This window comes from Mastigoproctus giganteus, chromosome 3, assembly GCF_048544385.1.
Source record: "Mastigoproctus giganteus isolate SK-2022 chromosome 3, ASM4854438v1, whole genome shotgun sequence".
NCBI classification, from domain to species: domain Eukaryota; kingdom Metazoa; phylum Arthropoda; class Arachnida; order Uropygi; family Thelyphonidae; genus Mastigoproctus; species Mastigoproctus giganteus.
Window position 1 is genome coordinate 129196402 of NC_143577.1, and position 26407 is coordinate 129222808.

Below are 26407 nucleotides of genomic sequence, written 5' to 3' on the forward strand. Positions count from 1 at the left end.
AATCAGTATGTCATATATCACTGGCTAGATTATGCAAAACTGGCATATTTTGGTATAACTCCCTCTACATTTAATAATTGCGACGTGATGTGAAACTATCCTGGTGATTTTCGAAATCTACGCATAAAAATTGGTTAAAAACAGCATTTCAGTTGCAGGAGTTGGTTTATGCACGATGCATTCATACTACCCAGATAGTATCAATGCATCATTTAATTATATCTCATATTGTGAGTACTTTCACAAAGAGTTCCCGAGGTATTGCAATGCTTTGAATAAATAACGCTTCACCAGTGGAGAAGATTAATGTTATTTATTCTCAGTGGATACAACCACCCAGAAGGCACCATTTCAAAGCTTGTTGGCTTACTCATTGGTGCGTGGGCAGGTATGAAGTACATAGTTATGAAGTATAAGTCCACAATATGAGAGATGCTTGATGGTGCAAGGAAGCCTGAGGCTTATGCTGCCTACCTGTTCGTAGAGAGAGAGAGAGAGAGAGAGAGAGAGAGAGAGAGAGAGAGAGAAGTAGAAAGGAATTACCAAGAAAGAGAAGAATGATGATATCCAGCTCAGGACTCTGGGTGTGCCAAGCCCATACTCACCAGATGTGAGTCCCCCACTCAAGATTTTTCTCCATATCATCCTGATTAAGACCACCATCCAAACTGATCCTGCATATATTCATAACTGGGTTGTCACTATTGTAACAACAGAGTACCTGTTGTTGTTGCAATAGTGACAACTTCAAGCTTCAAAACGGTGCCGTCTGGGTGGTAGTATCTGCCGAGAATAAGTAACATTAATTTTCTCCACTGGTGAAGCATTACTTATTCAAAGCAGTGCAATATCTCGGCAACCTGATGTGAAGGTACTCACACTATGAGATATAAATAAATGATGCATTCATACTACTTGGGTAGTAAAAATAATGTACTTGCAGTAACCAAGCAAAAATTAACTCTTTCATACTCTTTAGTCAAGAAATATTTTTAGAGCATTTCAGTCTTTGGAGGTAAAAATTGTGTTGGCTAGTGTTACAGGTAAATTATTCTACTGTCAGGTAAAATTTTTATTAAAGGTTTTGGTAATTGTTCCAGGGCTTTTCCGGGCTTGTGAGCATAACTGTTTTCTCAGGAAGTAATAAATCTAAAGACTATAGGGTTTTTATGAAATTTAGGTATAAAGTATATGTAGGAAATGTATAATTATTTATTTTAAGTTTACACAGTATTTATCCAAATTTGGTGTAATTTTAATTAATTTTTTTGTTTATACTCCGGGACGACAACCAAGTCAGTAGAGTTTACAATAAATCGTCAATACAAATATTTATCGTATTTAGTAGTCACGGGCTTGAACCCCAGTCCACTCAAGGAACGCGTGCTATGCACTCTCGCTCCTGACCACTGGGCTACGTAATAGCCTCCAAATTTGGTGTGATTCTATTGATGTGTTGTATTCGTTATTGTTATTTGGTTTTGGTTATATGTTTTATTATTGTTATATGGGCTTAGCATTAGCAACTAAGGCCATATTGCTCCGAGGATATGTGGTGGTCATTTCCTGACCTTTTCGCATCCTCCGTATTTGACCGGGCTCGAACCCTAGTCTAATCAAGAAGCGTGCGCTACACACTGCTGATCCTGCCCACCTGGCTACGGAGGCACCTGTTGTATTTGTAAGCCAGCACCATTTTGAGACAGATTTAGACATATATTACAACTTTGAAAACTGATTTCTTATACCATGCCACATGCTCTCATCGATCAACTTATTTATAACTGTTTTGCCTATATTGTTACTAGAGAACACCTTCGATGTGACGAGGGAACAATTAGTGTGAAACAAGCTATGATAGTATTCCCCTCTTTGGAGAGGCTATCTCTTTAAAAGTAGTGCAATATCAAGACAAAATGATGCAAAGGAAAATTTATCTACCATTTCATTAACTAAGCAGCTTAAATCCTTCTGGCTACAAAAAAAAGTTTAAAGAGAGAGAAATATCATTCTTTTCTGCATGGGATCTTAAAAAAAAAAAAAAAAAAAGCAATTGTTGATATGAGATCCTGATTATTTTTCTTAATATTTTCAGAATGAAAAATATTGATTTTTTTAACTTAAAATATGTCAGATTTTATGGAATTTGTTGTAAGACAGATGTGCCTTCAAGTGAGAGAATGACTGATTGTTGGAACAAACTTTCCTTCCATCTTCTGTTGTGACAGTGGATAGAGTGAATAAGTTTAAGGGTCAATTAGATAAATTAGAAGGGATGGACAGATGAGGTGGGTAGTTTTTTTTCTCCCCTTTGCTATATAAGCTTGCTTCGTTGCATCATTTACACTTCTAATACATATAATATATTTATTTTTTATAGTGTAATTTCAAAATATGTAAAAACTGTGCTACCTGCTGTCTGAGAACTGTCAATTCTTCTCTTTCTTTTTTTTCTGGAGCATCACTTTTTAGTCGCTGAAATCTTTCAAATGTTTGTTTCTCACGTCTGTTAAAAAGAATAAAATTTATATTAAATTGGAAATGGGACAAGATGACTAATATCAATACATTGCTGTGAGGTCATGGGTAACAGTAATACACAGCCAGATAATGAGATTGCAAGTTTAAGTAAAATTCTGTTTCTTTCTATTACTTCAGGAGGAATCATATAGCGGTAAGTTTTAAATCAGCATTTCATTTGTATGAAGTATCATACATACAATAATCAAATAGTTTTGGATATTGCAAAATAAAAGACTGATACTAATAGCTGCAACAATTTTCTGATTTTAAACAAAAATATTCACTTGACAAGCAACAATAGCCAAAGGAAAAACAAGGATTGCACCGTTGAAACTATTTACTTTAAAGTCTTTATAGTCACAATATTTCTAATATAAAGTTTTGGAAATAAGCAAGGAAAATGTTATTACTGTTGCTTTAACCTAGCCCTTATTTACTGAATCGATAAACTGTCCCCATCTAGTATTGTAGAAATCATTAAATGGTGATAGCAAAAGTGAATGGAAATTATGCAATTTATAAACACTTATTCCTAAATATTTAAACAATTTTACTCAGAGGTCAATTTTACTGACAGCCAGCATAAGCCTGGGGGCAATTGGTCGGTTCACCATTCCCTATAGGGAATCTGAACTCCTGGACATCTTTCACAATGTCTGAGGCTGGGAGACAGAGACCTATCCCTCACACACACACACAGAATCTACGATGAGTGTGCAATTTTCATAGATATTATTATGTATTTTAAAATGTTTAACACAAAGTAAACAAAATCGGGCTATGAATTCATTGTTTCGTAAGCTGTTCCAGGATATGAATATTATTTCTCCCTGAATCGGGGTTCCACCTCGTGACAGGTATTGCTAAAAAAGTACACAGGGTGGTTGTTGTTATGCCTGGTGTTACTGTTGGTCGAGGAGCTCTCTGACAGGTGTTCAGGATTACAACTTTCTGGAGTTCCTTGTAGGTGTTCGCTGGGAGACCTATTACTGCTGGTGCCTCCGTAGCCAGGTGGGCCAAAGCAGCAGTGCATAGTCACACGCTTCTTAATTAGACCGGGGTTCGAGCCCGTGACCACCAAATAGGGAGGATGTGGAAAGGTCAGGGAATGACCACTGCATATCTCCGGAGCAATATGGCCTTAGTTGCTAATGTTCCTAAAAACCAAATAACAAACAAGCAACAAACTATTACTGCTAGACTGTTATGTAGGGTCTTAGGCACCATATTGGTGGTTGACACAATGATCAGGATGGTTGATACTTGTTGGCCACATCGCTTTGATCTCCTGTTTTACGTTTGTGTACTTCCTGATTTTTTCCTTATGGGTTTTCTGGAGATTGCCAGTGTTGGGTACCACAGATAGCTAGCTTTTTCCTTCTTGTCCACAAGAGTTTTCTACGGTCTGTTGTGCAGGATTGTCTTATCTATTATTATGGTACTGTCCCAGTACAGCTTGTAGGTTGGGGTCTCTAGTACTGCCTGCGGTTCGTAATTATAGTACGGTAAACTCTCTCTGATCAACTGGTATATATCCCTGCTATCTTCTGATGTATTATCCTGGCTATCTAGTCGAGTCTATGAGTGTACTCAGTCTGGGAGATCACCTTGCATCCCACAGAGATCTGTTGGATCATTTCTGAGGCCAGGTGGCATCGTCAACACGTGTCATCTGACACTATGGGCTCCTTGGCAATGTATTTTTTATAGTATCTTGTGTTGATTACCTGGTCTTGGATTGCGAGCAAGAATCCTTAAGTCTCGGAGAAGAGCATCCCACTCATGAGCCATGCATTGGAAGCAAATTTACCTATGTTATCTTGATGGGGCTTAGAAGGGAATAGATATCGTGTGTTATCAGACACTCAGTCTAAAACACTGATGGATCCAATATCTTTCTATTACAGAAGATTTAGGAGAAGTGCAGTTGGTCTGTCTCCCTAAAATCCATTCATGCACACCTTCTCGATGGTAAGCCATGTTACGTCACTAAGGTTTGTTATGTTTGTTATTTGGTTTTTAGGAGCATTAGCAACTAAGGCCATATTGCTTTGGGATATGCGGTGGTCATTCCCTGACCTTTCCGCATCCTCCGTATTTGGTGGTGACGGGCTCGAACCCCGGTCTAATCAAGAAGCGTGTGCTACGCACTACTGCTCCTTCCCACGTGGCTAGGGAGATCCGTCACTTAGGTGGCAACGAACATATAGAGTGGGTCTCTTCAAGACGCCTGGTCAGCATGAAGAGGAAAAGATCAAACCATGACAAAACAAATGGCCCTCAGTCCCCAGCGGCTCTCAATCCCCCTCTTATGGCAGCAAGAGGATCAGAGTGGAAGCAGAGAGTGCTAAGAATCTCTGGGTACAACCAGGCTACCATGCACGGAAACTGAACTTGGCCTGTTACAATGTAAGATCACTCATCGGTGAAGACAGGATATTAGAGCTCGAAAAGGAATTAGAAAATGTGAATTGGAATATCATTGGTTTGGCTGAAACAAGAAGAAGAAATGAATCACTTATAAGTTTATCAAGTGGAAATCTGCTGTACACCAATGGAAACAGTGAAAGGAGTGAAGGTGGAGTTGGGTTTCTGGTCCATAAAGATTTAAAAAACAACATTTTGGAATTCAAAAGGTGTCATGACACCCTTGGTGTCATCACCAAGGGTGTCAAGACTAATACTCAAGATTTCTAAGAGGTACAAGCAAAAGGTTATAATGATTTATGCACCAACATCTAGCCATGATGATGAAGAGGTTGAAGAAATGTACACCGAAATTGAGTCTTCTAGATGAGCAGAAAACCCACTACACTATTATTATGGGGGACTTCAATGCTAAGGTTGGAAAAAGACAGAACAGTGCAGAAAGGGGAACTATAGGAAATTTTGGAATTGGTGAAAGAAATGACAGAGGCGAAAGACCTTGTGGAATTTGCAGAATCTCAAGGATTGTCAGTAATGAACACTTTTTTCAAGAAAAGGGTGAACAGAAAGTGGACATGGAAGAGTCCAAATGGATTAACAACTAATGAAATCGACTTCATCCTCACTAACAGAAGATATATTGTGAATGATGTTACCGTCCTGAATAAGGTAAATGTTGGAAGTGATCGCAGAATGGTAAGATGTATACTCGATATAGATGTAGGAAAGGAAAGGAAAAAACTGACTCAAGTAAATAATACAAAGGTCTTTGAGATAACAGAAGAGGAGAAAAAGCAGTATGCACTGGAACTTAAGAACAAGTTTCAACTTCTGCAGACTGCTCAGGACCAAGATATCGACGAGGAATATTACAACTTTCTGAAAGTGATAAAGCCCAAGAAACCTATAGGGAAACAGAAATCCAAAGAAGAAAAAACTGGTCAAGAAACACTTGTTATGATGACCCGAAGGCGAAAAATGAAGAGCAAGATAAACACTGACAAGGAGAAAATTGAGTATATTGAGTTATGCAAAGCCATTAGTAAGAGATTCAGAGAGGACATAAGAAGATTGAACACAAGAAAAGTAGAACAAGCATTAAGGCAAAACAAAAGATTTAAATCAGCAGCCATGAGCAGTAATTCAGAAACACAAATGATACTGAAACTGAAGAATATCGATGGTGTACTTATAATCAGCAAAGAAGGCATAATTCAAATAGCAGAAGACTACTATAGAGAATTATACAAGGAGCGAGTGAATGATGCCAGCAGTGGGGAAGATGGATTGCAAATTAGAAACACATACGACATACCCGATATTCTTCCTGATGAGGTAGAACATGCATTGAAGAAAATGAAGAATCAGAAAGCCCCGGAGGAGGATAAAGTTACTGTAGAGTTGTTAAAATTCGGAGGAAGAGACATAACACAAAAACTGGCAAGGCTCTTCACAAAGTGCATTAGAAAAGGTGTGACGCTTAAGCAGTGAAATAATGCAATCATAGTTTTGCTGCATGAGATTAATCAGAAATTGGAAATTATAAACCAATTAGCTTGTTATCCCAAAGCTACAAGTTGTTCAGAAGGGTCATTCCTAACAGATTAGAAAGAATACTTGATGAGAATCAACCGAAAGAGCAAGCTGGCTTTAGGACAGGATTATCAACTATGGATCACCTTCACGTAATATCACAGCTAATGGAGAAAACAAATGAATATAAAACACCATTATGCCTGGCATTTGTGGATTATGAAAAGGCATTTGACTCCATACAGCATAAGGCAATGTTTCGGGCACTGGAAAGACAAGGCATAGATACCCCATATATTATGATTTTGAAGAAAATATATGAGAATGGACGCTACCTCCTTTATTATACTAGACAAAGACAGTAGGAAATTTAAAATCGAGAAAGGAGTTCTACAAGGAGACACAATATCTCCGAAGCTGTTTACTGCTGCCCATGAGGAAGCCTTCAGAAGATTAGACTGGTCGCGGAAAGGAGTGAATGTGAACGGAGAGTACCTAAACCATTTACGGTTTGCAGATGGCATTGTGGTCATAAGCCACGATCCCAAAGAATTAGAGGAAAATCTTAATCAGTTATGCACAGTTAGTAAGGATTTTGGACTAAAGATGAATATGGCTAAAACAAAAGTAATAATGAACAAGTATGCCACAGTAATTACTGACAGCCTGTCAGTAATTGAAAAGGTGGAATCATATACTTATCTGGGACAAGTTATTAGCTGTAATAATGATAAATGGCTGGAAGTCAAGAGAAGAATAAATTTTGGATGGATAGCATTCAGGAAATATAGTCACATACTGAAGAGAAATATCCCAGTTTGTCTGAAATGTAAAATAATGAACCAATGTATACTCCCCACCATGACTTATGGAAGTGAAACTTGGGCACTCACCAAAAGAATGGAAGAGAAGCTGATAACTGCACAGCGAAGAATGGAACGAATTATATTGGGAATCAGACTGTTAGATAAGAAGAAAAACACATGGATTAGGCAGCAAACTCAAGTAAAGGACATTCTTATCAAAACTAAAGAACTAAAATGGTCTTGGGCAGGATACATAACTCAAAGACATGATGACAGATGGACTAAGAAAATAATAGAATGGTACCCATGAGGAGCTAGAAGAAAACCTGGAAGACAAAGGCAGAGATGGATATATATTAAATTCATGAGTTTGTGGGTAGTAAATGGATGGCCAGTGCTCAAAACAGAAGGAACTGGAAAGTTGTTGGAGAGAGGCCTTCATCCTGCAGTGGATTGAAAATGGCTGATGATGATGATGATCTTGATGGAGGGCACTGTAGTGTGTGCCCTGGAATTTTTTTTTGCCCGTCTTTCTAGCTTCATTTGTGTCGTCTGGGTTGGAGGGAACTTACCACTTCGGTTAAGTGGGGTATACCTTTTGTCTGTATCCGTTATAGCCTGTCAGAGTGCAGCGTATTTCTGGAAATAGTCCTTCAGGTTATCAATCACTGTTTTCTGTTGCTCGATGAGGTCTATTAGGCGCCTTCCTCCTCCTTTCCGAGCTATTGTCAGTCTCTCCACATTGACTTTCGGTGGTGTTGATGGCTCTCGGTCATCATTGTCCTTGTCTTTCAAATGATATCCTCCACCTCGGCATTAGTCCAATCTATGACGTCGAAGGAGTATGTTAGCACCGGGACTGGATAGGTGGTTATGGTTTTAAACATGTTCCCTTCATTCCTCTTTGCTTTCAGCACGCTTCTGAGTCTCGGATGGTATTTTTCAGTCAGGCAGGCCTTGATTTCCTTGTGCTCTAACTGCTGAGCCTGCATCATCTCTAGGTATTTGTCGGTCTCTCCCTCTGTCATGGCATCAATACCTTTACAAGTCTGCAGCTGGTAGTTTCAACCGACTAATTTTCCCTGGTGCAATCCATGGTTTTGCATTTGTTCAGATCAAATTCCATCCTGGCATCATTGCTAAATTCTTTGGTGATCCGGAGTAGTTGCTGGAGTTGCTTCTCGGTTGCTGCGTAGGGCTTGATATCATCCATATACATCAGGAGAGTGTAGCGGGTCTTCATTCCTTTTTTAAGATTACTGTACTTGCTGCTGTTGAGCATGGTGGATAGCGTGTTAAGCGCTAGAGAGAACCACAATGGGCTCAGGGCATTTCCTAGAAAGTTTACTCTCCCGATGGGGATTGGTCTTTTTGTGATGTTCTCGACTTAATGGTGGTGCTCCATTTCGCCATCATTGCTCCTAAGACGTTTCTGACTACGGGATTGAGTTTGTAGATGTTTAGCATCTCTATTAGCGAGGTATGAGGCATGGAGTCAAAGGCCTTGCAGTAATAGATGTAGGCTGTGTACAGGTTGCGGCGCTTCTTGTAGGCTTGCTCTATAACCGTGGAATCTATGGTTAATTGCTCCTTGCATTGCTCATCTGCTTGCATCCTTCATCTGCTTGCATCCTATCTGCTGTTCGACCATTGTGTTCTGGGTCTCCAAGTTGTCTGATGTCTTCTTAGTTATGTTGCTGGTCATGAACTTGTACATCATTGGGAGACAGGTAATTGGCCTGTATTTCGCCGGATCTCTTGTATCTTGAGTTTTGCGATTCCTTGAGCGAGAAACTTTGGGATTGTCTCCGGGTGTCTCATCATACGGGTGAGCTGCTATGCCAGGTGCTTGTGTGTAAGTGAGCTTCTTGTACCAGTAGTTATGGATGTTATCCATTCCTTGGATTTGCCAGTTGTAGGAGTTATGATCAACTTTTTTACTTCTTCCTATCAAATATCCCACTCTCTTGTGTCTTGTACGTCCTTGATTTTCTTTCGTTCTAGTTCTATCCAGGGGGCTCAGCTGTTATATCTTACTTCCTTGCTCCGTATGTAGCCCCAGGACTCCTCAATTGTCTCCTGCTCGGGTAGTCTGTTCAATTCTTTCCTGTCTTCTTTGAGGCTCCTGTAGAAGGCTCTTTGGCCCTCATCGAATATTAGATTGTTTATTTTCCTCTGGGAGCTAATTTTGTATCAGCATAATCTGTTTGTGAGTGCAAGGAGGTTCTACTTCCGTGTGTCCAAGTATTCTCCTATTCTCTGGTCTCGTATTTGCTGTGGACGCTGTCTCTCTTGAGGATGCTCTTAACTTCTCCAATCAATTTCTTACTCCTATTACACCATTGGTACTGTGTCAATTGGCCTATCTCGACTCTTAATTCTTCTATCTTTTGCCGAAGTCTTCTTTCCCACGTTGGCAGTTCCTTTTGTTATCAGTTCTTCTGCTGCTGCTGGTCTCTTGTTTCTCTTCCATTAATGCTAGTGGCTGCTAGGGCAGCACAGTATATAGCTGTGTGGATAATCTGCAGTGTTGCACCCTTGTTGTTGAGGTAATGCAGTATTATTTGCCGATTGTGGTCGCCTGTGACTCTCCACTGTGTTCTATTGGGCCTCTGCTTAGGTATCACATGGGTCTTTGTGGGTTCCATTCCTTTGAATTTTGTTAGGGCCTTCTTCCACTCATCTTCTATTCTGGATATCATGACCTCGTCTCTTTCCACTTCAGCTGCTGTGGTTGTATTTCTTCTTCCTCTTCGGGTTCGGCAGTCAATACGGAACTCCTCTGGTTCCGTATTGACCATATTCTTTGTTCTTTGTAGTTGATCGTTCATGTCCTGCTTGATTATTTCTAAGACTGCAGGAGCTATCAGGTTCTTCGTGACGATGATCTTTTGGGCTGCTATTTGCTGTTTGGTGACCTGAATATCCGGGAATCGTTATAACCATTTGGTATGTCGTCTCAACCTGTACATTGTCATATCAGATTCTAGCTATGTTATTTCATAGTATGCTCGCATGATCAACGTATTCATTTCAATGCTCAACTTTACGAGTTGGCCTTTTTTTCTTTCCTCGGTGATTTTGCCCTTCTCTTGTGGTAGCCATACGGGAGACAGCAACACTTGCTCCACTGTCTTCCTCAGGAGACTGTGGAGCAAGTGTTGCTCCACAAGTCTAGGCAGAGCTGACCCCTCTGCCTAGGGCCTGAATGCAAGTGACTTTATCCTGCGCCACACTTGATGCAGTATGATTATTATTTCTCTGTGACATCATCCATCTATGGAGGTGGACCTGTTTATCTTTGGCTTATGTCCAGTGCTAGTGTTAGTTCTTGAGGTGACACCAGACAGCACCAATATCTGCCTTAGGCACCACTCTGACCTTGGGGAAAGTAGGTCTGCCCTAACAACTTTCACAATGTTTCTTTACTTATTTATTATTACTATTATTATACCGGTATCGCAGCATGATGGAAACGCATTCGCGTCTGCCAAAGTGGGACTCGAACACGGGTCCATCAGGCTGGTAGTCCAGTGTCGTAACCACTGGGTCATCACACCCAATAATAATAATAATAATAACAATTATTATTATTATTATTATTTGTAGTAGTAGTAGCAGCAGCAGTAGGATAGATGCAAGAAAGCAAGCTTATAAAACCTCACAAAAAAAGGAAAAATAATAAAATTTAATGCCTTAGACACGTCAATCAGATCACCTTACAGTTTCCTAATCTCGAGATGCTGAAATTTGGAGCTAAAGCTTTTCGTAGCAAGACCATCCTTTTGTTCCCTTCACCTATCTTGTTGCACAATTCATCGGTTCTCTGTTGGATCAACAATACTCAATGTGTATTTGAACTAAAATTTAATACTAATTCAAAACTGAACTTCATCTGTTCAATTTGATGATTTAAAATAATCCCTAACCTCATTTAATTTTCCTGTACTCGTACTGCATTCTGATTACTACAGAAAGCAAGGATTGGTAATATACAACAATATGTATTTTTTCATACAGTTTTCATATTATACAGATATTATATTATACTTCATTTACTTTCAACGTGTGCACAAGAGTAGTTCTGTTGAGTATTTCCAAAAAATTTATGCTTATTTCTTTCAGATAATCAATGTATTACTTATTTTCATACAAATATAAAGAAGGCGTTTCTGTAGCCAGGTGGGAAGGAGCAGCAGTGCGTAGCACACGCTTCTTGATTAGACCGGGGTTCGAGCCCATCACCACCAAATATGGAGGATGCGGAAATGTCAAGGGAATGACCACCGCATATTTCCGGAGCAATATGGCCTTAGTTGCTATTTTTTTTTTTTTTTTTTTTGATTTGGTAGTTGTTGGCGCATCGGCTTCTGTGGCCATATTGCACCTCCCAAGGTTTTTGCAGTACTTTGATCCAAGCCCGAGGCGGGAATCGAACCCGCGACCTTTGGGTTGCCGGGCAGGTACTTTACCCACTCGGCTAGCCCGGTCGGCTAGTTGCTAATGCTCCTAAAAACCAAATAACAACAACAACAAATATAAAGTGTGATGAAAAAGCTTGAGGATTAACTTTCTGTCTTGAAATTTCAGCAATCAATCAAGTTGCACCATGCAAATATTCAGTGACACATCTAGGCATATTAATGGATGAATCATGCAAGAAATAGAGTGGGCCAGTAAATCAGAATGTCTTATAATGGAGGATTTTAACTTCCCACATATTGACTGGAAATTGTGAATTGGTCACTCACACATTAGCAAGACTATTGGGGATTTACTGGATAATTGTTTTCTACAGCAGCATGTTCAAGAAGCAACCAGAGGGAGCAATACCCTTGATCTGATCATCAGCAGTGATTATTCATGCATTAAGAATTTGCAGATAAAGGAACACTAGGTGGCAGTGATGACAGTGTACTGATGTGGGATTTACTTAAAGATGTAACTACCTTTGAGGGTAAAAAGGAAGCAATGTCCAAGTTTGCAGACGATACGAAGGTTGGCAGGGTTGTTAGGTCACTAATGACAGTACGCTGCTGCAACAGGATCTAGAAAAGTTGAGCAGATGGGCTGAGAGGTGGCAAATGAAATTTAACATTGACAAATGTAAAATACTACATATGGGAAGCTGGAACCCCAGAATGATGTATCAACTTTGTGGTACTACACTGACAGTGGTAGAGAACGAAAAGGACATGGGGGTAATTGTGCAGGCAGATATGAAGTGTTCTGAGCAGTGCAGATGGTCTGCAAGAGTAGCTCATGGTGTCTTGTCAACGATATACAGAAATTTTTCTAGCAGGGATAACGAGGTGATTATCCCCTTGTATAAGGCAATGGGCAGGCCACACCTTGAGTACTGTATACAGGTATGGAGGCCTCATGTTAAGAAGGATGTAGAGCTGCTGGAACGAGTACAGAGAAGGGCAACAAGATTAGTGAATGGAACAAAGGGTTGCTCTTACGAAGAAAGGTTTAAATTTTGCTAAATGCAGTGTCTGGAGACTAGGCACCTGCGAGGTGATCTGATTGAACCTTGAATGGTTTGAGCATGCTCAATGCTGATGGGATTCTTCCTCTTGCTCAGAATAATCACCTGAGAGGGCATAAATTCAAATTGAGGAAAGACAGATGTAGAAAGAAAGAAAGAAAGATAGATGTGCAGAAGTTTGCCTTTAGCCAGCGGGTAGTTGGTTGGTAGAACAGACTTCCATCCTTTCTTGTGGTAGTTGATAGCCTAAACAAATTTAAAGCTGAGCTGGACAGATGTTTGGAACGAATGAAGGGGTGAAATGGGAGCGGGATTTTTTGGCCGATGCTGCATAAGCTTGCTTTCTTGCATCGTATGCCTCTACTAATGCTAATGATTTTTGCTTTCGTAAAGATGCTTACAGAGATTTTAGACAGTTTTTAAATTCTATACAGTAGGATCAACTGATGATCTTACCAACAGCAAATTCTAAATGGTAAACATTCAAAAAATTAATCTTGGAAGCTAGTCTTTTCATACCAACTAAGAAATACTGTTCAAGGTTTAGACCTAAACGGATATCAGATGAACTAATGAGACTTGTGTGGCTGAGAAGAAAAATGCATGAGACGCATATAAATTATTAGGAGACACAGATACCTATGGTAGATATAATATAGTCTATAATCAAGTCACAAAGGATGGCAGGCAAGCAAAGACAGATTATGAGAAATATTTAGCAAAGGATGCAAAGAAAAACAGCAAAGACCTCTTTAATTATATCAACTCTAGAAGGAAGGAAGGAATGGGATGAATCAGATCGGTCCACTTGATATTAATGGTTCGACTGTTGATGATCCTGCCCAGATAGCTGATGAACAGAATGAGTAGTTTGCATCTACATTACATATGAGGAATTTTGCAGGGAATGGGAGAACAGAAGCTTATTAAACTCTAACAGGGAGCTAAATGATTTTATAATTACTGAGCAAAGTGGAGGAGAAATTGTTGAAGTGAAACGTAACAAAGGAACCTCGGGGTGGATGGCATCTATCCAGTTATATTAACACGTTGACTGCTGTTTCGGTCGTATAGGTCCAACACTATTAGGTTTTTCAGTGGCACGTCGGACATATATTGCTGACACCCTCTGTTTCAGTGGGAGTTGCATCAGCTGTATAGCACTGATGATTGTTGGAAATTTAGATTTTCTTTGAAAAGAGTGGCCTGTAGTGATGGATGTAATGAAATTTGCATGGTGCCGAGACAAAATAAGCGAGTCCTGCTCATCATTTAAAAATTCTTTATTTTATGAATTTTACAATTACAAAATTATGTAGATTTATGATATTCTTCAAAACACTCTAAACACATGAAAGGCTGATACAGTCTGGATAATAAATAGAAACTCTTTTCCCATTTCTGCAAGCAACTGATCTTCCTTCAAACTCTTTCAATTTTGCATAAAAAAAAAAAAAAAAAAGAAATGCACATTCTTCTTACTTTCTTGTTGTTTGCATTGAAATTTGTAGTTAGTATATGAGTATTACCAAATTTTGGCTTTTCTTGTTTCTCTTTCCACTCTATATTAATAAATCTGTAACTATCATTTCCCGAAAGCTTCTTATCTTTATATTTTTTTATGGCACTCTTGTATCCCACGTAGGCATTGAGAAGCAATATACCAAGTATATATTTTACCGCTAATTTGCGGTACCACTTTATCTCCTATCTCAGCGTTGTGGCATATGAACCCATTTGGTCAGACAAATCAATGCCTGCTTTTCCTTTATTATATGCTAGAATAGGAAGTGGTTTTCTTTGGCTTCTTTTCATCTTCCTTTACTAGTGGAGGGTCCATCAACCATTTCTGGGGCATGCTTTGTTGTCAGTAGTCTCACAACAACAACAACAACAAAGCATACCCTAGAAATGCTTTGTTGTCAGTAGTCTCACACCTTGAGCATCTCGCCACTTTAGAACAATAATTCCATTTTTTTTTTCCTTGGCGATCATCTCCCCCTTTATTGAGCTTTGAGTACATGCTTTCTTTAGGCATGAATTTTTTACTTGCTCATAATGTACCAAAAACGTGAGGTTATTTGATGAAGAAACGATAAAGGCAGATTGTAGCTCATATAAAAATAGTCTACATACAAGGTGTGACTTTCATTTAGAAGTCCTTGTGATAATTCTTCACATACATTTGCAGCTAAACCTACGGATTTTAAAAAAGTTTCAGATTTACCTGAATAAATCTTACTTGACTAGGTATATCCTTCAGGGAAACATAATTTGAAAAGCTTGATTCCATATCTATGAGCTTTATTGGATATATATTTTTGGAATATCAGCCCACCCCCTCCAAGGAATAAGAGTTTTATCAATGATGTAATCTTGGCCAGGGAAAAATATTTTCTGATATTTGAGCTGCAAAACATCTATCTGGTGTTTTATCTTACTGAGTCTATCCCCTGGAATGACAGTTTCATTGTCTGAAAAGTGAACGAGGCGTAACAAAATTCAAATCTGTTGCGAGACATAATTTTTGTAACTAAGTTATATTTCTGATACATCTATTTGCAGTCCCAATTTGCCTGTAAAATAAAATCCTTTTTGACGTCTTTCGTAGTCAGTCCATTCAATAACTTCATTTGTTTCAGTTGCTTCAATCTCCAGTTTTTCAGTCTTTTCAGATTGCTCATCAGTGTTTTCTTCTGCCATCCAGTCTTGAAGCACTTCTTCAATATTTTCCGATATTTCAGTATCTCCTCCTCCATTTGAAGAAATATCCTAGTCAGGATCTTTTACTAAATCATCAGAGTCGAAATCTTCTTTTTCACCTTCAGAACTACAACTAAGATTTTCAGCAATTTCTCTCAGTTCCTCTTCTTTTATTAATTTTCTTTTAGTCATTGCTTTTTAGAGATTTTTTTTTTACAACACACTTAATTTTTGTGGAGAAACACACAACACAACGCAATATAATGGATAATTCAGTGTGCTGACGAAGTTGTTTTGACAAAATCTTTAACAATACTAACAAATTTATTGTGACTTTTGGAAGCTTATTTGATTGCAGCACATAAGCGTGCAATAAACGAACCACAAATGACCTTCATATGTGTGCCGTAATAGCGTTACACAAATATAGCCAACACGGCTTCTGAAGAAATAAAGTAACCTACTGGGCTACATCAGCCACATATATGCGACACAAAAAAAAAAAAAAAAAAAAAAAAAAGAAAAAAAAAGATTCCATTTTTTAAATTTTAAGTGAAAGAAAGGACATAACACTGACATTAAAATATTTATTTTAGAATTACCAATCAAATTATTTACTAAATATTTTTTGGCCATGAGGAAATTTTTTTCTAAACTAGCTTCACAGTCAACATGTTAAAGGAGATGGCAAAGGAATGAGGCAAACCCTTAGCCATAATTATGAGAGCATTGTTAGACTCAAGGGAGGTTCCCACAGACTGGAGATGTGCAAATTTATCTCCAATTCACAAAGGGGCCACAGGTGTCTATTTCGCTTCAAGAGAGCTGTGCAAAATTGTTGAAAGGCGATGAAGGCTACCTTGTTTACAATCAGGGAATGGAGTGAATGAAAGTCTGGAAGTTTCGTCTGAAGGAGGAGTTGTTGCCTGAGGTCAAGGTAGGCTATGCAGTTGGGCAGGAGATGAGACCATTCTTCCTTCTCGTTGCAGATACAGGTTTTAACAAACTGTTTTAAGCAGGTCTTGATGGAGCTGTAGCTGGTCAGCAAGCATGCATTTTCCAGGTTTTGTGTAAACCAGGCCATAATGTGTTTGGTTAAGAAACTGATGTCAGGTATGAATTTTCGGGTGGCTTCACCTTTGCTTCCAGAGACCAGTGAGACTGCCATAGGTACGTAATTTAGAACCACAAGCTGTTCTTATCCATAGTATGATTGTTTTCAGCAAGAGTGGAAATTCCCAGGAAGTTTGTTGGTACATTGGTCCTAGCTCTTAGAAGAAGCCACAAAAGGCAATGCAAAGATCCAAAGGGAGGTTACCAGAGATCACATGGAGAGCTGGAGTGGAGGTGGTTCTGCAAGCTCTGGTCATATCAAGTATGACAAGTCGCTTAATTTGGCTGAGTTTATTTGCAAAAATTATATTTTCAACCCTGCGGAACCATACAGGAGCACCGTAAGAAGTTATTGGAAGAAATACAGCTGCATACATGAGGTTGAGGATCTGGCCATTGAACCCCTGGTCTATCCGAGGGTTTTCTTCTTGCACAGGTCACCCATGCAAGCATAGCTATGCATTTTTTGACTTTGCCTTTGATATGGTCCAGGTGTGGCATGAAGGTCCATTTGTGGTCAAATAGAATTCCTAGATATTTCATGGTGGTGCTGAATTTCAAGTACTTTCCCTGGATGTGGATTACAGGAGGTCTTCTGATGTCTAGAGTACTCTTAATTAAGAACATATTAATTTTGGTAGAGGTGACAGCCAGCTTATGAATTTATTAGTATTACTAATGGCCACATGGTGCAAGGAAGCCTATGGCTTATTCTGCGCCAGCCAAAAAATAATAATAATAAATTAATAAATAAAAATAAATAATAATAAAATAAAACAACAAAAAACAAATAAATAATAATAAAAATAATTATTTATTTTTATTTATTAATTTATTATTATTATTTTTTTGGCTGGTGCAGAATAAGCCATAGGCTTCCTTGCACCATGTGGCCATTAGTAATAATGTTTTCAGCAACAGTGGAATTACTGGAATAAATTACTTATTCCAGTAATTTATAACTCGCTGGCTAAAATAAAACTTCCTGTAATCAAGTCTAAACAACTCCCCCTGTAACTTGAAATTATGGCCCCTAGTTCTAGAATCATTTATAACCATGAAAATTTTGTCGTTATTCATTTTGCTTATGCCTCTCAGAGCCTTAAACACTTCAATCAAGTCTCCTCTAAGGTACCTAGTTTAAGCTCCGCAACCCACATATTCGAAATCTTTCCTCATATGGACGCCCTTTTGCCAATCTCAACAGACGAATTACCCATCTTTGGACCCTTTCAAGAAGAACAAAGGGCACCTCGCGTATGGAGCTGTGGACTGTAACGGGCGCGTCACTCTGCGCTTGTACCAGGAACGCTTCCCGCACAGGCGTGCTCCTCATCATACAATTTTAATCATTTTAATCGTACGATGAGAAGGTTACGTGAGACTGGTTGTTTCACGAGAGGTACCATGAATCGAGAGCGAACGACGAGGATGCCAGACAATGAGGAGAATGTCCTACATCTTGCAGAAGGCAATATGAGTACGAGTACTCGAGCGATAGGCTAACGATTGAGTATTTCCCAATCCACTGTATGGAGGATACTGTCAACAAACCATATGATTTCATACCATCTGCAAAGCGTCCAATCATTGGAGCCTGCGGATTATCCACTCCGGAGGACTTTTGCTACTTGGTTTCTTCAAAAGAAACGGTTCGCAAATGCTGACTACCAGGGGGATTGCTGTTCACGCGACCTCCCATTCAACGTCCTCTACGGCACGACAAAGGCATTTCGGACCCTGCAATGCTATGTGATTCCGATTCGACTTTGTGCCCCCTACACCTCCTGCAAGTTTGTCGCACTGGTAATGAATCACCCTGTATACAGTGCACCAACTACTGATGTTCATATATAATCATCATAGAAGCCACTAAAATTTTCATACCAACTAAGAGATACAGTGGACCCTTGCCTTACAATATTAATCAGTTCCAGAGATAATAATCTGTTCCACTTGTATCATGAAAATATCATAATGTGAACCCAATAACACATTGTTTTTTGGTAATTTGTTCCAAGACCTCAGAAGTTGAAATTGTCGTTACATAGCAATGCTATTTATCTCTCTGAAAGGTCATTTTTATAATGGAAATTAAACACATTGATTAAAACACATGGCCAAAATGTTTACAAATGTTGTAAGACCACATGGTTTGCTTGGAGCCAATCGTATGCCGAATGTAAAATGAAGTAAGTAGGCACCGGTTAACATAATCACTGGTTAGTGGAATCAGTCAGTTTAATTTCAAAAAAACCAATTCAAATCATTAAAAAATGCACTACACTTTCATTGTTATCATATGTTCAGTAAGTAAAAAAGTAAAGTGCAGCCATTATCAACCCACTGCAGGGTGGAAGCCTCCTCAACAATTCATGCTGAGGGAAATGGACCATAATCTGCCACGCTGGTCCAGTGCGGGTTGGCAGATCGACCGTATTCAGCAGTCAGGGGCTTGAACCCCGGTCTACTCAAAGAGCGTGTGCTACTGCACTCCCGCTCCTGCCCACTCGGATGTTCAGTAATAAGATTCAATTTTGAACGCCTTAGTCATATTTTTCTGAAGCACATTTCTGGAGGTGACTACTACTAAACAATAAAAGCAATTTGCACTTTCCAGTTTATTGGGCTTTTCTGTTAGTGCAATCTATTGTAAATCGAATTTCCTACTCGATCTTACTGCACTTGCAATAACACTGAGAGCTTAAATTCTATAGGTTTATACGTTATTATAGTGAAATGTGTTTCTCGTTCACTGAAATCTTCGATCATATAAAAAACAAATTTTCAGAATTTTCATTCCTATTTTTGAAGCTTTGTAAACTTGTTACGCTGTAACTCATTTGCACTATCGTGTTATTTGTAATTTGTGTGTGAGATGTTTGTTTTTTTTATTGTTTTAAATTTTACAACAAAAAAAAAAAAAAAAAAAAAAAAACAGGTGAACAGAAATGTCAATTAGTTAATATGTACATATTACAATATTAATTAAGCTATGTACTTATGTGTAAATTTATTTTTTATTTTGCTAACCTGTGGAAAATATACTTCCTATTTTCACATTTCATTTAATTTTGTTAATTGATAAGGTAATAAAGTGTAAATTTCTGCTTTATATCTTTACTTTTATAGCCTGTGGATAACATTCTTCGTATTTTCCCTTATTAGAACCACATCTGCAAATAGAATTAAAATTCAATTAGCAAACATCGTAGAGGGGTTCTGTACAGTTCAATGATTAGACCTAAACGAATATCAGAAGTATTATTGAGACATGTTACAGAGAAATAAAATGCATGGGATGCATATAAATTATCAGGTAATACAGAAGCCTATGGTAGATATAAATTAGTCTGCAATCAAGTCACAAAGAAGGTGAGGAAAGCCAAGGTAGATTGCGAGAATTCTCTGGCAAAGAAAAACAGGAAAGACTCCTTTACTTATATTAACAATAGAAGGAAGGGGCTGAATTACAGTCCAGTTTATATTGATGATTGAATCGTTGATGTCCTGCTTAGGTTGCTGACATGTCCAATAAGTATTTTGCATCTACACCCACACCTGAGGAAGTTTTTAGAGATGCAAAAGTTTTTCAAAGTCTAACAGGCAGCTAAACGATTTTATGATAGCTGAGGGGAATGTTGAAGGAAAATTGTTGAAGTTAAACATAGAATGGTATCTGGGGAGAATGTGATCTAGCCAATCTATCCAATTAATGGAGGCAGCAAAGGAGGTAAGCAAATCCTTAGCCATAATTATGAGAGCATCTTTGGTTTCATGGGAGGTCCCTGTGGACTGGAGGTGTGCGAATGTATCCTCAATTCACAAACTGGGTTCAAATGATGATGAGTAGTCACAGATACATAAGCTTAAATTCTGTTCTAGGGGAAAATAAGAGTGTCATTGGTTAAAGAAGTAATGCAGAACCATCCAGACAGGAGTGCAACTATACATAAGTCAAATGGGTTTGTTAAGGGGAAATCTTGTTTGACCAATTTCATTGGATAATATGATGGTGTCACAAAAGAACTGGACACAAAAAATAATTTTGTTAGCATATACTAGGATTTCAGGAAAGCTTTTGATACTGTTGCACATAAAACACAGCTAATAAAATAAATGCAACAAGGCGTAATAAATTACAGATTGGTAATATCCTATAAAGATAGCAGTGAAATATCACCATATATTTATCGGTAACAGAAAAAAATTACAAAAGTAGTATAAATGGCATTGATTTAATTTTATCTCATATTGTAACTTAACAAACAGAGAAGACTATATTACTTATTCTCAGGGATACCACCACTCAGACAGCTTGTTGGTCTAGCATCATGGGGCAGGTAGGTATCCAGGTGTATAAGTAACCCCAGAGAATAAGTAACAACAGTCTTATCTACTGGTGAAGTGTTACTTATTCAAGGTAGTGCAATACATGGTAACTCACTGTAAAGGAGTAGTCACAATATGAGATACAATTAAATCGATACCATTATATATATATATATAAACGGGTCAGAAAACTTTTTTTGATTTTTGAAGGAGTCCACAGATCTCAGTAGTTTGGGAACAACTGAATTAGAATATGGAGATACAACTGAAAATTCTTGCAAAGTTGCCTGGGAAAAATATTCATTATATCGGGAACAATTCATTTGATAATGACAACTGCAAATTCTTTACCATTATCTGCCTGAAGTCCTGTATATTAGTCATTTAACTGATGACCAGTTACTAGGATTTACTGTATCAAAGAATTAAAGTGAATCAACTAATCTGAATTAAGGCAAAATCTGTTGATATCTGTTGACATTTTGCACTCTTACAACACGAACCAGAAAATCTTAATATTTTGCATACAGTAATACCCCGACTTACGCTACCCCGACTTACGCGAACTCGGAGTTACGCGGTTCTTGATTTTTTCGTTTGGCAACGCTGCCGCCCACTATCTTCAAGGTCGTTTTTCATATGTTATCGATATCCGGTGCGACAGCAGAGATTGAGAGCGAAAGATGAACAAAATTAAACTTTGCTGCTTTTATGTTTTCTATATCAGTGAAGGGGAAACATATTTCACCATAATAACGTAAAAACCCACACATTTCCAGCTATCGGTATAATCGCAAATGCAATTAGATCGAGTTTACTACCAGTTTATAACAGATTTCACTAGCAGAAACGCAACTGGATTTTTATTGTTTTATGGTAGTAACCCCTAGAAATATGAGGTGTTAATAGTGTATCTCTGCCTTTATGGTGTTGTTTATTCAGTTGCTACATGCGCGCAGCTTTGTTTATGCGTATCAAGCGTGCTCCTCGTTTTGTAATTGTGCTTTATTCCCTAAAAATGAGAAAAAGAATTAAAAGGTGTGAAAAGGAAGCGTCCTGGTGAAGACACTGCAGATTCAGAGAGAAAAAGAAAAGCAATTATCGATAAACAGAGGCGGACTGGATCAAAAATTCTTACCCGGGAAAATTTATAGTGGCCTCGCACTATGGTTTATGGCCAAAATCACACTGGCCCACCGGGGTTTCCCCGGTAAGGCTTATGGCCAGTTCGCCTCTGTCGATAGAGAAAAAATATGAAATTGTGAAACGCTTTGAGCGAAATGAAAGACCATGTGATATTGCACGTGCTACAGGCCTAAATGAAGCAACGGCGAAAAGCACATGACAATTGCAAACTTGACAGGTTGAAAATTGAAAAGATCTCAATTGTAAAGGGCTTAAAAATTATAGAAAACATAGACTCCAACGAAGAACGCGTTATAGCTACAAAGCAAGGAATAAAAAAATTATTAGCTTGCTACGAAGAAATTCTGCGTGAAAAAAAGGAACGCGCTGTGTCTTCAGACGAATTTGTTAGATTTTATGAAGCCATCGACATCGAAATAACTTTTTAACGCAAGTCATTTGTTTTTTTAATACATATTTTGTATTAATATGTATAAAGAACTGCAATTTTATTAATATTTTTCTTCTAAACTAGTGTTTTTGTTAGTCCTTGGTCCCAATTAAGCAAAATTTATATGTATTTATATGCAAAGTTGTACCCCGACTTACGCGAATTCGACTTACGCGATTTTCGTCGGACCCACCTATCGCGTAACTTCGGGGTATTACTGTATTAGAATAAGAAACAATCCAAAATAAACTGAACATTCAGGGCTATTACAAAAGTGAACTGATAAATCCAAGAATTTCCAAAAAATAACACAAACGCAATTTCATAAAGTACCTACTGCTTTACGTAAAATAAATTTAAATAGCAAATTATGTGCTGCTGTCACATAACTAGGGAATAGGGTACCAAACCTATTTCTTAGTTCTGCGTAATATTTTAAATTTAGATTAAAATCATACCAAAAACTAGAAAGACTAGAGCAGCAAAGAAAGAGGCTGAAAGCAGCAGGAAAGCTTCAGCTTGGGAATGGGGGGGGGAGGGAACAGCCAACAGCAGTTATTTTACAAATCAGGACCATACAATAGAAGAAGAACTCTTTATTATATACAGAAAGCACATTGCTGTATACAACTCCCTTCATGGCTACAAGCCAGGGGTTAAGGTATAATTAATATTTGTTGCCTGTCAACAAAGTTGGACTGTACGGGATGTTACTGAGGTGATCAGCGTTTTGAAGTTAGCTCCCGGGATTTATCTGTATTTTTGTGTTTCTTGGACAACAATTATTGTATTAGGACTGTGAATGTTGGTTGAACTCACTGATATAATTTTGAATCTGTCAGTGGAGGGATTGCTTTGATATAATTGATTTTTCCAAAAAGTTGCTTGGTTTTTCTGTAACTATATAAAAATGGCATAATGGCTGCCTCAGAAAACGTTACTTCTTATTGACAAGCTTAGCAGTTTGATTTTGAAACTTTAGTCCTCCCCATTTCCCAGGTAGGACAAATAAATTGTCACATATTTTGGACTTCTGGTACCTAAATACATTTTTTCGGTGTAAATATCGCTACCAAATTGATAACCAGACTTGTTTTATATAACTTGGCTTTTGCTCTACATGTGATCTTGTATTTTGATCTCTTCCATGCGACTCCTACGTGACATTTTGGAGGGAAACTGTATATGGTGTTGGCCATCTTGGTTTATTCCCTTTCCCTGGAACAGATTGATTTCTGTTCCAGGGAAAATAATGGTGTCACCAGTTAAAGAAGCATTGCCGGATCATCTAGACAAGACTGCAGTAATAATTCAGACACAGCATGGGTTTGTTAAGGGGAAGTGTTGTCTGACCAATTTGATTGATTAATATGATGTGAACACAGAGGAACTGGATGCAAAAAATAATTCTGATATCCTATACAGGTAGTTCTCGACTTTACGAGTTAATTTGTTCCTAGCGTGCACTCATAAAGCAGGAATTAAATCCCATAGACAATGTTAAAAATAGGGGTTACATTCTCAACTATTAAATTATTTAGCTAATTAGTTTATGTTTAAACAATGGTTGATTTATCCAAAGAAATTAAAACGTAGCCTGTAAAATCAAGCAAATTATAATAATAAAGAAATTCTTTATGACTTACAAATTTTAAAGAATGTTTATTATTCATCATCAACTAAATGCACACTCGTTGATCACTTATTATTGGCTTGGTTTGTTCAACAAACCTGTGCAACAAACAAATGAGTTTAAACTTGTTGGTTTGTTGCACAAGGAGTTGTCTTCTTCAGAAATGCTTCAAGAGGAGTTTGTTTCCAAGATAATCTTCTATTTTCTTTATAAATTTCAATAGATGCAAAAGCATTTTTCTAACGGATTGCACAAATTGCAATAACATGATTTGCACGGATTAACAAGCATACGAAGCTTAAAAAAAGAATGAAGAGAGGAGTCTGAAATTTTATTTGTTTTTTATACGAATCAAGATTTCAGTAAAGGAGAAACACATTTCACCATAATAACACAAAAAATCACACAAATTCCAGTTATCGGTATTTTCGCAAATGCAATAACTCGAGTTTCCTACGCATTTATAATTGCTTGCAGTAACAGAAAAGCCCAATAAACTGGAAAGTGCAAATTGTTTTTATTGTTTTATGGTCATGACCTCCAAAAATGTGCTTTAGAAAAATGTCACAAAGGGGTTCAAAATTGGTTCTTGTAATGGAACACATGAAAACGATGAAAGTGTAGTGCATTTTAGTGATTTTAATTGGTAACAAATACAATTTGCACTATAAAAATTACCTTTTAGAGAGATATATAGCAAAAATTTCAACTTCCAATGTTGTGGAATGAATTACCAAAAAAAAATGTGTTATTGGGATTACATTATAATTTCACGATACGATGGTGTCTCCGGAATGGATTTGCTTTATCATATAGTCTTCTAGAGAACGAGTGTTCTGATATATTGTAAAGCTGGATACACTGTATTGTACTGCTACACGCATGGTCTGAAATGCGGTATTATGATTGTTTAACATTCATTTTTTTCAATTAATGTTCATATATTCGATTTTATTGATACTTGGGGGAAAAAACTCGTAAACCTGGGAACTTGTAAATCGAGAACTGCCCATACTTGCATTTCAGAAAAGGTTTTGATCTGGTTGCACATGGAAGACTACTGTATAAATTGGAGCAGTATGGCATTGAGGGCAAGTTGCTACAATGGATAAAAGGATGGTTGAGTGGGAGAAGACAGAGAATGGTTATCAATGGATACTGCTCTACATGGACTAATGTTATTAGTGGAGTCCCTCAGTGTTCAGTGTTCGGCCCATTGCTGTTTTGTATATTTATCAATGATATTGATGAAAGTATAGCAAGCTTAATGTCAAAAGTTTGCAGATGATACAAAGGTTGGCAGGGTGGTTAATAACAGTAATGGCAGTATTCTACTGCAACAGGATCGAGAAAAGTTAGGCAGATGGGCTGACAAGTGGAAACTAAAGTTTAACATTAACAAATGCAAAGTACTGAATTATGGGTAGCAGTAACCCCAGAGAAATGTACCAACGATGTGGTGTTCAGTGGTGTATTCGGGCCGGAATGACATTCCGGTACTTTTTTTAAAATGTCATAATAGAAAATCATTAAATTTATAAACCTAATATTATGAAACAATGGCATAATCAAAGGGGAGGGAGAAATATCTATTTTACCAATTGCTACTAAAAATATATATTAATAGTAATCTTTAAATTTAGTAGATTTCTTTAAAAAATTATTTAAAAACAAAAATATAAATTTCACAATGAAACTTGAACGTTTCTTACTAAAGTACAATGTGTTAGATAAAGAGATCCAACAAATGAGATATACTGTGATGCATGCGAATACTGCATTTTGATTCGCCATGAGCTGAACACTAGAAGTGGTTGTTCTATGAACTGTGAGTCTGAAGTCTGATTCAGTTACCGTACAATCGATGTGGCTTTATCATATAGCCTTCTGGAGAATGAGCGTTCCGGTACTATTTTTTTTAGCAATATGCCTCTGGCCATACCTCTCCAATTTGTACAGCAGTCCTCCATATGCATCAAAAGCTTTCCTAAAATGCAAGTATATGAAATCAAAATTATTTTTGGCATTCAGTTCCTTTGAACTGATGCTAGGACTGGTTGTTCTATAAACTGTGAGTCTGAAGTCTGACTCAGTTACTTTACAGTCGATGTAGTGTTATCATATAGTCTTCTGGAGAATGAGCATTCTGGTACTATTTTTTTTAGCAATACACTTGTGGTGGTGTTACACTCAGGGATGGGGAGAACGAAAGAGACGTGGGGGTAGTTGTGCAGTCAGATATGAAGTTTTCTGAGCAATGCAGATAGGCT

General features: G+C 37.8%; 1 protein-coding gene across 1 annotated transcript in view; it reads right to left on the reverse strand.

Annotated features, from left to right (window-relative positions):
* Nucleotides 1–26407, reverse strand: part of LOC150088267 (centrosomal P4.1-associated protein-like) — a 452284-nt gene that overhangs the window by 140193 nt on the left and 285684 nt on the right. Inside the window, exon 8 of the mRNA XM_090370091.1 lies at nt 2413–2506. Within this exon, the coding sequence (XP_090226217.1) occupies nt 2413–2506 (94 nt within the window). The remainder of the gene's footprint in view (nt 1–2412; nt 2507–26407) is intronic.